Source organism: Chelonoidis abingdonii, chromosome 8 (assembly GCF_003597395.2).
Source record: "Chelonoidis abingdonii isolate Lonesome George chromosome 8, CheloAbing_2.0, whole genome shotgun sequence".
NCBI lineage: Eukaryota > Metazoa > Chordata > Testudines > Testudinidae > Chelonoidis > Chelonoidis abingdonii.
In genome coordinates, this window is record NC_133776.1 from 22736321 (window position 1) to 22753250 (window position 16930).

General features: G+C 41.8%; 1 protein-coding gene across 1 annotated transcript in view; it reads left to right on the forward strand.

The window, feature by feature from the left end:
* Window positions 1-16930, forward strand: part of IFT80 (intraflagellar transport 80) — a 152675-nt gene that overhangs the window by 110415 nt on the left and 25330 nt on the right. The window contains exons 10-12 of the mRNA XM_075068431.1: window positions 2803-2921; window positions 8456-8530; window positions 10150-10313. Coding sequence (XP_074924532.1) covers window positions 2803-2921; window positions 8456-8530; window positions 10150-10313 — 358 coding nt within the window. The remainder of the gene's footprint in view (window positions 1-2802; window positions 2922-8455; window positions 8531-10149; window positions 10314-16930) is intronic.

Here is a 16930-nt window from a genome sequence, read left to right on the forward strand (position 1 = left end):
GCTGAACAGAGACTGTAGGGGTTCTCTCACCAACCTCCTTGCAGGCCTATGATGAAAAGGGCTCAGTAGACTGTAACCCTGACCCTAGAGAGAGAACAGCTATGTGGAGGGTCACAGTGAGCCACTAAGGCTAGCATAAACCACCTAGAAGCGCAGGACCCACGGGAGCAAGGTCAGAGCTCTGCCACAATATATATCCTGTCTAATGTAACTGTGGATTTTCTCATTATACATATAAATGTCTAATCTCTTGTCAGGTCCTACCAGATTTTTGTCCTCAATGGTATTGTGTGACAGTTAGTTTCATAAGTTAATTGTGTATTGTACAAAAAAAAAAGAAACTTTTATCAGTTTTAAATGTGCTGCCCTTCAGTTTCAATATACATCCCCTTTTTGTTATAAGTGGTGTTGGAGAACTGTCTGTTATTAAGGTTATCCAACATTTCCCATTATGACTGTTTTCAGTTGCTTAATTTGAACCATTTGGGCTGAAATATTCCACAGTGGGTGTCTGCCTCAAGCTAAGAAATTTTGGAACATTTCCACCAAAATGGTTCATCCATTTCCAAGAAGGATGCTACGGAGAAATATGTTCTTTTGCCCACGTTAAAAAATTCTGGTGACTTTCACACGGCCTTGCTTTGGAGAAGAGACTCAAAGCTCCCACATTTGACCAGTCATCTCCATAGACCAACTGAGCAAAAAACTTATTGTCACAAGGTATCTGGCACCTGTAATTGAAGTAGTTCCGGTTCTCCTGTACCAGGACAGGGTGTTCCCATTTGGCCATTTAACGGGGCGGAGCAGTGCTTGAGGGCTATAAATGATCAGGGAGAGAAGGTGTTCCTTGGGGAAGACTGAAGAAAAGGAGACTATCAAGAGGAGTTTGCGGGCTGGCATCACCAAGCCTCAAAGTCAAGGCTGGAGGGCTGAATGCAGGAGGAGGAGCAGAGGAGAGCTAGAGTCAAGAGCTGGAGAGGGCTGAAGGCAGGGGAGCAACTAATATCGCCAGGGCCAGACAGCTCAACTCAGAGGGACCATCAGAAGCCCAGGACGAGTGACAGATGTTCCCCCTGACAAGGATGCTCCTCAGCAGAGAGGCTGTGGGGTGGTTCCCACTGGGAAGAGTGGGGTTTCTCTCCAACTTGGAAGGGCTAGGGTAGCTGTCCTGGTACAAGGATGGGGAAGGATGACAGAGAGTCCGGGCCTCGGTGAAGGCTCCAGTGTATGGAGCATCAGTGACAAGATGTGTTGAGTTTTAATGACTGCTTGCACTGCGGTGAGAAATGAACTATGTTTGTGACTTTTGTTGGAGAGTGAATGAACTGTGTTTGGCAATAAATCTGCCCCAAAGAGGAGGAGTATTTAAAATCTGAAGTGGATTTACTGGGGACTCCGAAAGGGTAAACTGAGAAAGGCATGCTTGTCATGCTTCAGCCTGCTGCAGGAAGGTTCTCCAGGCAGGGCTTCCCTGTGACACCTACATTAAAAGAACATTATTAAGTTTACAAAGTCAAGTACTCAAAGGTTGGGAAATGCCAGAATTTAGGTTGCCTCTGCAATTTTAATTTGCCCTCTTATGCATATGCATGGGAAAATGGTATGTGGTCAGGTAATTAAACAGTGGGTTTATTTACACAGCCCAAGCAAGTATATATCTAGATTCCTGTGTACTTGAGTGGCTAGCCTATGTTGAAGCATTTGCCACCATATTTACACTATTATAGTTACCCATACTAGGTAGATTGAGGCTGGCATGGATATGCCTACCCCTCTACAATCACACCTTCACTTGCCGTGTGGTAAAAGTTTGGCAAAGTTATACACAACTAAAAATGGGATCTTATATTGAAAAGTGTCAGGCAACTTCAAATAATAGAGGGTGCTATCAGCCGTGTCTATAATAATGTGTTTACAGCTAACATATTAAAACTAAACAGTGCCAACATTTTTCCTTTTAAGGAAGTTTATCCAAGTCTCTAATTTTGTTACTCCACACTGAAACTTTTGCATCACTGCTGTACAGTAGAACCTCAGAATTATGAATACCTCGGGAATGGAGATTGTTTGTAACTCTGAACAAAATATTATGGTTCTTTCAAAAGTTTACAGCTGAACATTGACTTAATACAGCTTTGAAACTTTACCGTGCAGAAGAAAAGTGCTGCTTTTAACCATCCTAATGTAAATGAAACACAGAAACAGTTTCCTTAACTTATCAAATCTTTGTTAAACTTTCCCTTTATTTTTTAGTAGTTTCCATTGAAAACAGTACTGTACTGTACAGTATTTGCTGTTTTTGTGTGTCTCTGCTACCTGATTGTGTATTTTCAGCTCCAAATGAGGTGTGTGTGGTTGACCAGTGAGTTCATAACTCTGGTGTTCGTAACTCTGAGGTTCTACTGTAATTTTTTTTGAGATAGGATGACCAGACCTAACCACAGGATTCCAGGTGAGGGTGTACCATTGATTTAAGTGATGGCGTTCAGTAAGACAGATCCATTTTTTACAAGTCAGGTCTTTGAACATACAAAACAAATTAGCAGGTAAAAACCAGATATTTAATGCATTCCTTTTAATTTCAAAACAATGCTAAATTATTAAATGTGAGTTAATAGGAGCTTTTTATTGATTTATTCATGAATGCTTGTCTTTAAAACTTAGTGTTCCTACATAATTACATGGTACTGTAAATGCATAATATCAGCCAGCTGTTTATGAAAATTCACAATGAGTATAATATTATGCTGTGTTTTCTGTTCCATTATTTTCATTTTTTTAACCATACATCTTTTTTATTAGGTCCGTAATGTTATTAATGATGCAGTGGATTTACTTGAGTTCCGTGACAGAGTCATTAAGGCCTCTTTGAACTATGGACATTTAGTTGTTTCAACTTCTCTTCAGTGTTATGTGTTTTCGTAAGTAATTTGAATTAATGAAGTATCATTTGATCTATTCAATCATTATGAGAATTCAGAAGGAGCTTGATTTAAAGTACAGTAGCTTATACATGCTTTGGGTTTGAAAACATCAAATCTTTTTGTAGAAATATGTCATAGAATCCATCTATATACACACTAATGTATATTTTCATAGTTGCATAAGGAATTACCATAATGTATTCCAGTGGCAGAACCAGATTTTACAATCAGGAAGATGGTGGATCATTGATGGTGGGTTGGAGACTAAGTCTGCCCCACATTTACTGGGCAGCGGAAGCTCCCATCCTGCGGAACTGGGCCATGATCCCCACTCTGGGCATTGTGACCTGGAACACAGGGTCACAACACCATTCAGATTTGGCCTCGTCACCACTCTGTCATGACCGAGGGGTGCCTGGGCCAAATTTGAGTGAATGGCTTTATGACATGATGCACAAGGTCACATCACCATGTGACCCCTTGCATCACATTGCAATGCCCAGAGCAGAGAGGCAAATCCAGCTGAGACAAGAGCTGCTGATGCTAGGTGAGTGAGAGCTAGGCTTCCTCCCCAGCCCTGTGTAAAAATTCATGCCATACACTTCCTTCAGTCAGTTGCATAATATACTTGAAAAGATGCCACACATCAACCTAAAGGCTGCCACAGGGATGGTCACGCTGCCTTTTAACTCCCATTAGCTCCGCCACTGATGAGTTCTACTAGCATGAATGAAAGTTGCACAGTTAAATCCTATCTTACTCTTTGAAAATGTACGCCATATGCCAGATCCTCAGCTGGTATAAATTGTCCTAGCTCTGTTGGCTTAATTTGAGCGATGGCAATTCACACAAGTTGATGATCTGGCAAAGAGAGTAAAAAAATAGTTGACAAATACATTTTATGGGAAATTACTCTTATCTTTCAAATATCTAAATATGGGCAGGCAATTGCTCACCTCTAGATTCTGGAGCTGCCAGTTGCACCCATTAGGCCATTTAACCCATTTGCACTGGTTACTGCTTTGATAATGTTGCTTTTTGCTCAGAGTCCATGACATACAAGCTGTTTCTTGGATACCATTACCTTTGCTCTGCAGATTGGCCAGCAAGTTCTTTAGAAATAGTATTGATTGTTTATAAATAAGGTTACGTTTTAGTATTTTTAGTAAAAGTCACGGTCAGGGCATGGGCAGTAAACAAAAATTCATGGCCCGTGACCTCTCCATGACTTTTACTAAAAATACCAGTGAATAACTTAGGAGGGGGCTGCCCAGGGGCCCTGTGGGTGCTGGAGGAGAACATCTAAGCTGCTTGGGGGGGCGGGGCACGTGGCCTGGGACTCCAGCTGGTGTTGCGGGGGTGGGGTTGGCAGCACCAGCAGGCTCCCTACCTGCTCTGCACCTCTCTCCCCCAGCAGCAGCAGCAGCAGCAGCAGCAGCAGCAGCAGCAGCAGCAGCAGAGTTTGGTTGTGGAAGGGGGTAGGGGGTTGGGCATGGGACAGAGTGAAGCAGGCTGTGGGTGGCACTTACCTAGGGGGGGGCTCCCTGGAAGCGGTGACATCCCCCTCTCTCAGCTGCGAGGCAGAGGGGTGGCCAGGCAGCTCTGCGCGCTGCCTCCGCCTGCAGGCACTTCCCCCACAGCTCCCATTGGCTGTAGTTCCTGGACAATGGGAGCTGCAGAGCCAGCGCTCTGGATAGAGGCAGCCCGCAGAGCTGCCTGGCCATGCCTCTGCCTAGCAGCTGAGTGAGGGGGATGTCACCACTTTCAGGGAGACCTCCAGGTAATCACCATCCAGAGACCACTTCACCCCATCCAGTACCCCAACCCCTGCTCTGTCCCACACCCACGGAGTAGGGGGGTGCAGTGGCCCAAGACTGCCCCAGCAGCAGCCAGTGCTGCCTGAACTGCCCCTGAGCCAGGAGCACCAGCCTCTGCAGAAGTCACGGAGGTCATGGAAAGTCATGGAATCCGTGATTTCCATGACCTCTGTGACAAAGGCCTGGTATACACTACAGAGTTAGGTTGAAGGAAGCTACCTGGTCCTTTACATCGACCTAAGTCGCCTCTGATGTCGACTTCTGTAATCCACCTCTGCGAGAGGCATAGCACTTAATTTGATTTTCATGGGCCAACTGCAAGGTAGTGCAGATGCAGCATTGTGTAATTCAACTTAATTGGCCTCCAGGTGGTGTCCCACAATGCTCATCTGAGACCACTCTGGAGATGATTCTTAACTCTGCTGCAGTGCAGCCAGGTACACAGAAAATAGCCCCTCCCCTGCTAAAGCCCTGTGAGCTTTTGAATTCCTATTTCCTGTTTGATCATCGCTGGGAGCATGCCAACTTGAGCTCAGCTGATCGTGGAGACTGCACGCCCCAAATGCGCTCCAATCTGGTCTGCACAGGAGGTGATGGATCTCATCGTTGCATGGGGAGAAGATTATGTGCAGGCAGAACTCTGATCCAGCAGAAGAAACGCTGACATCTATGCAAAGATCGCTCGTGAAATGGGGGAGAAGGGCTACACAAGGAACACATAGTAGTGCCGTGTGAAAATAAAAGAACTTTGTCAAGCATACCAGAAGGCAAGGGAAGCAAACAGTTGTTCTGGTGCTGAACTCCACACATGCTGGTTCTACAACTAGCTGCATGTGATTCTTGGGGGTGACCCTACCAGCACCCCCACAAGCAACATGGACACCTCACAGGTGTGTGAGTCTAGGGACAACAAGAAAGAATATATGGTGGATGATGAGGAGGAGGAGGATAATGAGAGACAAGCGAGTGGTGGATCCATTCTCCCCGAGAGCCAGGACATATTTTTAACCCTGAAGCACTGTGGGTCACAGGACATCACAGTGGCTGACAGTGATGCCTGGGAAGGCACTTCTGGTGAGTATACAGTTAAAATGAAAGTCCAGTTAAACTTTAGCCCCATGCCCTCCACCTCCCCCCCACCTAGGAGCTGGACCTGCTGCTGGCCACTTCCGGGGCACAGCACGGTGTTGGAACAGGTAGGGACTAGCCTGGCTTTAGCTGGGCAGCACCACCACCAGGACTTTTAACAGCCCAGTGGGTGGTGCTGACCCAGTGCCAGTAATGGGTTGCAGCCCACAGTTTGAAAACCACTGCTTTATTGAATAGAAGCAGTGGGCTTGGGCAGGGGGTTGGCTTTACAGGGACAGTAATATAAGCCAGGTGAAGGTTTGGGAAAGCACAATGCATACAAGCAGCTCACATTACTGTGATTCATTACTGAAACTGCTTTTCAAATCCTCGCAGATACGCAACCCTTTGCTCTGCTCTTCTTACTGCCCTGGTGTTTGGCTGCTCAAAAGTGGCTGCCATGCGATCTGTCTCAACTGCCCACCCCTTTGGAAAAATTTCCCTTTTTTTCACAGATATTACGGAGCACACAGCAGACAGCTATAACCATGGTGATGTTCTCCTCATTAAGGTCCAACCTTGTTAGTAGACGTCTCCAGCACCCTTTCAAATAACCAAAGGCACATTCCACCACCATTCTGCACTTGCTGAGCCTATAGGTGAACCTTTCCTTACTGCTGTCCAGACGGCCGGTGTATGGCTTCATGAGCCATGGAAGCAAGGGGTAGGCTGGGTCCCCCAGGATAACTATAGACATCTCGACATTGTCAATGTTAATTTTGTGGTCTGGAAAAAAGTCCCAGATTGCAGCTTTTTGAACAGACCTGAGTTCTTAAAGATGTGTGCATCATGAAGCTTTCCCGAGCATGCTACGTTTATATCAGTGAAACGCCTCCTGTGATCCGCAAGCGCTTGCAACACCATTGAAAAGTATCCCTTTTGGTTTATGTACTCTTTGGAAAGGTGATCTGGTGCCAAGATGGGGATATGCGTGCCATATATTGCCCCACCGCAATTACAGAACCCCATCACAGCAAAACCATCCACTATGTCCTGCACATTTCCCAGACTTGCTACCTTTAGTAGAGAAGTCAATTAATGGCCCTGCACACTTGGAGCACAGCAGCTCCCACGGTTGACTTACCTACTCCAAATTGATTCCCCACTGACCGGTAACTGTCCGGCATTGCAAACTTCCAGATAGCGATCGCCACTCATTTTCAGGGCCGCCTAGAGGATTCAGCGGGGCTGGGGAAAAGCGGGGGAGCTGCGGCGCTTGCACTCACCCAGCGGTAGTCCAGGTCTTCAGCAGCATTTTGGTAGCCCTGCTCATTTTTCCACTGTCAGAGCAGCTCTCATTTTTGTGTTGCTGAACTGCAGGGCAAGGGAAAGCTCTGCACAAAGTTCCTGGAAGGTGGTCTTCTACAGTCACTGCTCATCATCCCATACCTGCAAAACGATACAGTCAGTGCTTGTTTCATGGGACCAGAAATGGTGCTCAGAGTGCAGCTGTCTGTGACTGCCATCAGAAACTGTGAATTGTTTTTTTCCATGACTTGCAGCAGGGCTGCTTGCAGAACATCGCTAGTTCCACTCGGCGGATACTACTTTGGCTCTGGAAATACCGCAGGAGAAGGCGCGAGGTGTTTGAGATGCTCACAGCAAGAGTCCACAGCTGAGCAGGCTCCATGCTTCTGAGGTTATGGCATATGCATGGCGGTTTTAAGGCGTGAAAACCATTGAGTTGTTTGCCTTGATGGGAAAGAGGGAGCACAGTGCATCATGGGATGCCAACACAGTGTTCCCATTCTCCCCTGAGACTGTTTTGGGCCTGTGAGGCATTGCACAAACTTCCCAAAACACACTGTGGCAAGTTGCACTTTGGGATAGCTACCCACAATGCACTGCTTTGTGCATTGATGCAGGTGCTGCTAGTGAGGACACATTCCATCGAGACAGTGAGCATAGTGTGGTCACACACAATCGACTTCATTAATTCGGGGGCTTGAGGTCAAATTAGATAAAGTTTATTTAATTTTGTAGTATAGACAGCTCAAACTTCCAGCCTTATTTATAAGGGATAATACAGAACTCAATCATGTCATGTCTGTAACGTAGTTCACCAGTCATAGGTGCTAGAATCTAAAGCTAATACCTAAATGTTGTTTCCTTATTCAATAATATGATTATTGTTGAACCACTAGTGCAGGCATAAGTTCATATAGGAGTAAATCCTGTGGCCAGTGTAAAAGCTGTGGAAGACTCTGAACAAACTAAACTGATGTGGTTCTACAATGTGTAGGAGGGCAGAATAGAGTGAGATTGTGTGCGACTTACAAGCCATAGAGCACAATACTACAAGGGCTCTGTGTACCCCAGTGCAAAAAGTGTTTAGGAATCAGGAGGGAAGATGTGCAGCTGCATGATCCGCTGGCTAAACTCATGTGATGAGATTTTCAAAGTCGGAAATGATGGTTAGATACCCAACTGCAATGACATTCAATAGGAATTGGACACCTAACTATCATTCATACCTTTGAAAATCAAAGATAAAAATGTATTTTTATTACTTTGTGAATTTTAGAAATGTTAGAATTTTAGAATTTTAGAAATGTTAATTAATATTAATCTTAATATTATTTTTAGTACAAAGAACTGGAACACACCGCTTATCTTTGACCTCAAAGAAGGAACGGTTAGTTTAATTCTACAAGCAGAAAGGTAGTGTGTTTATTATAATGCACAAGACTAGTTTTTTGTTAAAATGTACATTTGTAAAACTGCGGGTGAGTGAGTGGGTGTTTCTCAAATACCTGTAACAAAATAAAACATACAGTATTGGTAGGTAGTGGATGGAGTCACATTGTGTGACTAAAAGGTCATGTTTTTATATAGTATCTATGATATGATTGCAGAACTGAATTGCTTCATATATTACTTGTGTACTGTATCATTACACTTATCTTTTATTTACAATGGAATGTAAATAATCTTCAGCTGTTACACTAACATCTGGTTTTGATCTTTTATATTTGTTTGTTTAAATGGAACATAGTATATAGAAATAATCTTTACTACAAGCTGGTCCTCTACTTATTAATAAAATGGTCCATTGTGCTGAATAAAAGTAAAATGCAATTTTACATTTTCACTAATAGTACTTATATGTGATATTTATACATACATGAAGTGGCTGTATTTCCTCCATTTTAAATGTTTATATGGTTACCTACCTGAAAATCATTTACCAAAGAGGCCTTCCTTTGTGTGTAGCTCTGCCAACAGTCTGCATTGTTTTGTATGGCCTTGGACAGATAAGTTAAGCCCAAATTTTCAAAAGTGTACATTATTTTTGAGTGCCCAGTTTTAAACACTTGGGATCTGATTTTCAGAGGTATTGTGCTCTGACAACTCCATATATAGTCGGTGGAGGCATTTCTAAAGATGAGGCCCTCGATCTGAAGTTAGGCACCCAAATTTAGAAGGTGCTTTTGAAAATGTGGGGACAGAGCCCCTGTTACTGTGAATTGCTGTAGCTCAATTGAAGTCAATACAAATTTTTTGGGAAATCATTCTTCCCTTGCAAATATCTATATGAGTAGGCAGTGGCTCCCACTGTAGACAATAGAGCTATGACAATTTATATCAGCTCAGAATCTGCCTTTGGCCTTTAATCTTTCTATTTGAATTTTCTTCGTCTGTATTCATTATTATTTAAATTCTGTATAAATACTAGTTCAGAAACATAAATGTTGAAAAAGGCCACTTCTCTGTAGGGAAAGGCATCTTAATAAACTGAGGTTGGAATTAATTACAGAAAGTATCTTCTAAGTATCTACAGTTCATCTGCCTTCCATGACAGTTCAATCATGGTGAAGAAACAGATACAGAAAGATTTTAAAAATGGCAGATGTAAGCTGTAAACCAGTTTCTAAGCTATGTACACACAGTGAGCACGCTTTGCACTCCTGAGCTTCTGTGAACACTTTTGTGTAAGGGGCTCAAAATCATAGTATTTTCTAATTTCCTATAGAGAGGTGCCTTATCATCAGAATATGTAATATGAGAGTGTAAAACTACAGAATATACTATCTTAGGGAAATTATAGTAATAGATTTCCCATAGCTAATTCAAATCCTTATATTTGAAAGACAATGACATTAAAATTGAATTCCCAAGTGTGGAACTTTTTTTCCAAAAATAGAGTTCCAAATTTAAGGTTTATAAATTGTGTAGTTTACCAGAAAACACTTGCAGTATTTTAGACAATTATCTTAAAATTGCTGAATCGTTCTACCACCCTCCACTACAAATAGTTAAATGAGCTGTATTGTTTGCAGGCATTTTCTTCTTATTGATGGTGGAGGGATCTATTTATATTCCTATGAAGGACGATTAATTTCATCTCCAAAATTTTCAGGAATGAGGACAGATGTATTAAATGCCCAAACTGTATCTTTGAGTAATGATATTCTTGCAATAAAAGACAAAGCTGATGAAAAAGGTACGTTTACAGTTTAATGTTTTTACTTTGGCTAGCAAGTTACTTGCAAAGTGTTAAAAAGCTGATAATTACATGTGCATTTGATATCTTTCATTCATATGTAGCACATTCCTGAGTTAAAAATAAGGCATGAAACAAAAATAACAATTTTTCATATTAATTTTTATTTTTGTTTTTGAAGTTCTACTAATTTTGCAGTAGTTGCCTACAGGACAGTATTTTCATAATGGGGAAAAGGCATGTTTCTTCCACAACCTTCTACTCTTCAGTTACAGGCAATGCCATGTGTGACTGGTTCCCCCTGGGGTGCCACCTGGAACTGGGGTACTACTGAGCCTTGTGACCCACCAGCCTGGGCTCCCTCTCACACTGTGCTGCTGTGACAAGCTGCAAAGCCCCCCAAGCTTTCACCAGCATTCACACAGGTAGAGACACACCTAGCTGCAGTTACATGCAGGGCTCTCTAACCACCAACTTCCCCGCCTAGGACCCCAGAGCTGTACCGTCCTGGCCTTGTCAAATCTGGCCAGTATATGGGTTTAATACCCAGTCCACCTCTCCCTCAATGTGAAGAGGACTATGCACGCTTGTGGTAACAAGCTGAGATTTTCACCAGACACCTTAGTCAAACACACATTGGTTTGGATTAAAACATGAAATAAGTTTATTAACTACAAAAATATAGATTTTAGCTGATTATAAGTGATAGCAAACAGATCAAAGCAGATTACCTAGTAAATAAACAGCAAACTGAGCTTAACATACTAGCAAATTAGCAAATTCTCACCCTGAGTGATAAACACGTTGGCAGATTCTCAAGGCTAAAGCTGTCTTTGCTTTTCAGCTTGAGTTTCCTAGGTTTTCATAAACAGGCTAGAACTCCCTTTAGCCTGGGACCATCACTTCTCCCAGTTCACTCTTTGTTCCTCAAGTGTTTCCAGGTGTGTTGTAGGGGGAGTGAGGTACCATCATGATGTCATTTCCCCCTTTTAAATCTTCTTCCCACTTGGAGGAAAGTTCTTTTTCTGTAACCTGAGTCAAACAGTTCCCATTGTATAGTGTTATCTCTGAGAGGTTTCTGTTGTACACAGTTCCTGGAGTAATCCTTGTGTTTGTGTGCATTTCCTCAATAAGCCATTAACGTTGTTTGGCCTTTTTACTATTGTACCTGAAAGGCTGCTTGTGGGTCTTTTCAACCTCACAACATGTTTCAGTAACACAAACATAGCCAAACTTCATATACGATGATAGCACATACTATCTAATGAGATATTAATGTCTAGTAGAGCAACACTTTTAGAATGATACCTCACAAGGCATACTTTGTGCAAAACATATCCTAATTATATGACAGTGGTGAATAAGGGGATACCAGGATGTCACTCCATGGAAAAATCAGGAGTCATTTGCAGTGAAAATTTCAATCATTTCTCATTCTCACACATGGTTCACTATAGAAATACCGATGTGGTTACTGTTTTCCCTGTCTGCCTACTGAACTCAGGAGCCAGCAGTGCATTAATTGTGACCAACTGTAGCCTTCAGATAGTCTTTGTTTTGGTCAACTATTTTTCAGTATTGTTAGTTTTATGTGCAGCTTTTATGGAGTTAGCTGTAACTCAGTGGTGTTTCAGAGAAATATTTGTCTATAATTGTTTACAGTCTTTTACAGGTGGTGTTTTAATTTCTAACACTGTCACAAAATCTTTCTCTCTCTCCAAATGAGCAAACATAAAGTTCAGGCATCTCTTTTGTGTTAAAGATTTTGAGGAGATCTGCCTCCTGCATCCCCCTTTCTTTTAACCACAGAAGGGACTGTGTAGTTGTCTCTTCACCTGTTGAATTTTTTTGAGTCTGCTTGATAAGGAATCAAGAATACTGATTCAGAGGGCAGAGTATTTTTTCTATAGTTATTCATGAGTCGTTGACAGCAACTATGTATTTTATTCAATGTATTTTGTAGAAAAAAAATCTACTTTTTATTTTCTAGAGATTAACAATCCTTACTTTCTTCTACCCAGGAGATTTAAAACTAAAAGTGCCTACGGACTGTATTTAGGACCAGATTGCTGAGATATTTTAATTATACCAGATAATTTCTTTCATAGTTCTTTCTTCTGATCTGGAATTACCATCTCTAAGAGGGACAGAATAGTTCAATCTTTGTCTCTCTCCATACTTCCTATAAAAGTGGAATTGTGGAGATGTTTTTGTTTGCTTTGCTTTGTTCTGTAGATGCTTGCCCTCTAAGAACCGGCCTTAACACCAAGTCATATCACATAGATCACAGAACAACTATCATATGGAAATGGCTTTTACTGTACTCCTTCTCTACATGTTTTCCAATAGATACATCTCATAGATGGCATCCCTTTTTATAATTAGGTTCTATGAATAGTGTTATATACTACAGAACAATTTCAGAATTGTACAGCACTACTGGGAACAATAAAATTCTGGTCTCCATTTTGGATTTACTTTTCTAAGAAACAAGTCCAAGTAGTCACTTTTTAAATGTTTGAAAGTTCTGACTTTTGCTATTAATATGAATTTGAGCATTGCCTGTGTTCAAACCTGCATTTCCATTTGAAAACAAAGGTTTTTAAATTTCTCATAGCCACTGTACCAGCTTGCTCCTCAGGGCAAGTCCAACATGGAAGCTGCAAGTGTATCCCTATAGCCACTTGTGAAAGTGAAAGCACTTCATTTTTGTTGGAGCAAGAGCAGTCTTAATTATACTCTCTCGCTAAAATGCTCACCTCGCTAGCTGGGATGCAGTTTTGATGTGTCCAGAGGCAAAAGGGGGACCCCTCTTCCCTTCTTTTGCGGGTAGGATAATAAAAAGAGGGAAATTCTCAAGCAGGAGCAGCTGGGTCAGTGCTACATACACTCCTCCTGGTTCCCCCACCCTCTCTTTCCAGCATGTGTCTCATTCTCCCCCCCCCCCCTTCATCCTCTAAAGGTAGGGGACTATCCCACATGGGAATCAATTGATGGAGCCTGGACCTACCTACTCCCACTGTCATTGCACAGCGGAGCTACAATAGGGTGGATGAGTGGCTCCCCCATGCTGGGGGAAGTGAGTGGGTGGTGCTTCAACTTGCTCTTACTGTTTTGAGTAGACAGTTTGAGCTCCATTTGCTGCATTGGCGAGTCACTGGTTTGACTCTGGTCCAACCTCATACTTACCCACACTTATGTAGTGAGCTAGACCTCATATGATGTTTGGGGTTAGCTTAATCACTAAACTTTGTTTGGAGTCCAGAAGTGATTTTTCCCATATGGCAAAGTTTACAAAGTACTATGGTTTTTGTTTTTTTTTACCTTCCATCTGTGGTCCAGTTTTGGAGTTTTTAATTACATTGTTGTGACTTTGGCAGGTTCCAGTGCAGTTGATGGTTTTAAAGTGTCTGACATGAAGTCCCTCTAATCCAATGTGCTGTTTAGGCATGGTCCTGAACAGGCCATTGCATGGTAATAGGATATGCCTCCATGTCTCATGTAGCATATGGCTCCCCTAATCTCATTTCTCCCACCTCCTTTGTGGAGGAGGGGAGTGGGTTGAGACTCTGCCTTTCTACCAGGGTCCCTGGGTAGGTCTGAGAGTGTGGAGAGCGCTTTGCCTCAGATTTCCCCTTAGGTTTGTATAACCCAGGGCCGTTGGTGCCCAGCTGAAGTCCACACTAGAAAAGCCTTGCCAGGAAGATGGGGAGAATGGTCCCCATTGGTCAAGGGTTTTAATAAAGTTGCAGCTTCAGTGGTTAACCATACTAGAGCATACATGTCTCATTGTTTCTGTCTTCATATCAGCATAACATTAAAATATTTTAAAAGGAGCCACAAGTTGATGTGGCATGAGTGTATGGCTATCAAAATGCAAAGTCTGACAGTTCCAGGCATATTTAAAGGGACACCACTGCATATGTGACTCATTGGTTGCTAAAGGTTCTGTTCAATAATGTAGTCCTTTCAACCTTATTCACGTGTATCAGACAGTTGTAGCAGCTGTCACTTATTATCCAAAAAACTGAAATGTGAGCTTCTTTTATTTGAGAGTCTGACAGTGATTAGGATGGGTTTGGGTTAGAGAAGCATATCAGCCTTTCTTCTTATAGACTATTTCATAAACATTGCAAACATGGTCTAGCTCTTTCACCCCAATCTATCTATCCTGTTACATTTACTGTATGCTTCAGCTTGAGAACTTGATGTCTGCATATCTTTTTTATTTTTTCTGTTCTGTGATCTTGCTGACAAATGCTTCATTGACAGCTTGTAGTATTCACTGGAAGATTCCCAGAGTTATGACATTTGGACTTAACAAGTGTTTCATTTATAGGGCATATAAGTATTCTGATACTTTAAAGGCAATTTATCTAGTTGCAGTAGTCTCTAGTCATTACTTCATGGCAAAGTTGTGCTCGACTATACCTACAGTTTCACAAGAGCATCTTTTCTAAAACAAGCCGTTGAATTGTCCAAATGGACAGTCAAGAAAGTGCTCTTGCTTTTTAATTAGCATGGTTAGAAAATTCCCTGCCAGCAATCTCAACTGCCATTACATTAACCTGCACAAGTAGTCCCATTTCCTTGACACGATGAACTTGCTTTTCAACAGTGAGTTCAGCTTTAGTTACGTATCTTGCAAATAAGCAGCAAATGTGCTTTCTTTTGCTCTAAGGAAAGAAACTCAGAATGAAGTACTAGTGCAAAGGACAAGAAAGGGTCCTGACAATGATCAGCACTGAGTTAAACTCCATAATAATGAATGCACAGTGAATTATTCAGAATAAAAGCTGCAACTTCAATTATATGAAGACTAAAGCAGCACTCTTCCAAGACAGAGAAAAGTGGGTGGGAGGGGAACTCTCCTTCTGCATTTAGGTGAGGGGGATTTGTACTCCTTCTCATTGCTTAGTTCACCCTCCAGTTGTAGATCCTTATCTTTTGTGGGGAATAAACACATTATTCCATTGCAAACCATTATTTACAGTATATCATTATAATTTTATTACCTATTTTATTTCTTTTATGAAAGTATGCTTTGGGAGAAAGTAACCTTTAGAGGCAGGATATTAAAGACCTATAAAATTTTTAATGTAAAAATTAAAATGGATTTTCATTAGTAAAACTCACATTTCATTATAAATTATTCAGAGAAGCATTGACTAACAATAAATTATACATATGTAGATGAAAGATACATTTTACTTCTGAGATAACATTTTCTTCATTTTATTATATTGTTCATATAAAGAAACTTCATTTTATTGCTGTACTAATCTTTGGTACAGCAGGGATAAATTATGGCTTGTGCTGTGAGTATTTTTAAATACAAGGTTTATATAAATAATGTATCCATAAATATCTTATGTTATCTATACACACACACACACTTTTGAGGGCACTGATGCAAGTTCCTCTTCTGTTGCTTCTTTCACTCTATCCATCTTCATGGAGAAAAGGGTGTATCTTTCTCCTGACCAGTGCTGCAGGCCCACTCTTCAAGTCTTGCCAGCCAGTTCTGAGCTAGAGCTAATCAGTCACTTTCAGTGCCTCATCAAAGGAGGGGTCTGTAGATCTTGTGCTGGTGGCAGCTGTCAATCAGGATTAGCCAGCTCTAAAGAGGATTATCTCAATTCGGGGCTGCAATAAGGGCAGTAGAAAAGAAAGCTCTCTTTAGGGGAAAACACCACTAGAGGTGTGTAATAGTCTTGCAGAAGGCCAGCACAGGGAAAGATAGAAACCCTGTGCCCAAAGATTATTGCTTTTCTCAACTAGGCCTTTCCTATTAAGCCCACTGTAGAGGTGGTCCTTTTTCCTCTCCCCTGTCAGAAGGTGAAATGCGTAGCTTCCCATGGTACAGCTTGCTCAGTCAGATCCTTCTCTGTTTTCTGGGAGTCCTTTGTCAGTGGCCCAGAAACAGGGTTCTGGCCCACTGCGCTGCTCAAACAGACTTGGAGGAGGGTGAAGAAACTGTTCTCAGAAACAGATGCAGACCCTTTTGACTCCTCCACATGGTTTCTGTAGGAGAATGGAATATCTTCATTAAATCTGTAGACTATTATGGAAAAGGGGGACGTAGTCATCCTCTTTCTGGATATTTTCAATGGAGAGAGAACCTTTCGAGATAAAAAATTAGGTTTTAAATGCTTGTAAAGAGTTGCTGGGATTTTCCAGATACTAATGTGACTTTTCCTAAAACACTTAGTAAGCATTACAGATTGGGCAGGATATTCATGTCCTCACTCTGTGTGTGGTAGTTTGTACAAAATCTTCTTCATTTCATTTTCTACGGTCATTATGATAGCAATAGTATTGGTTTGTATAAGATCAAGAATTTAAGGTCATGTAGACAACCATGCACAGAAATGAGAGCAAAGCACCTTGTAAGTAATAACTCACTTTTGTTTGCATGTTTAACCATCTGCAGAAAATAACACTCGTACACAATCCTTTCTTTCTCCTCTGCAAGTGCTACCAACGACCTCAGGAGAACACCTGTTCTCACAACCTTTTTTCCTCTACCGGTGAAACCAACGACCTCAAACCAACATCCTGTATCCTGAAAGAAACCCACAATAACATATTATTAATACATTAACAGCGCCATCCTT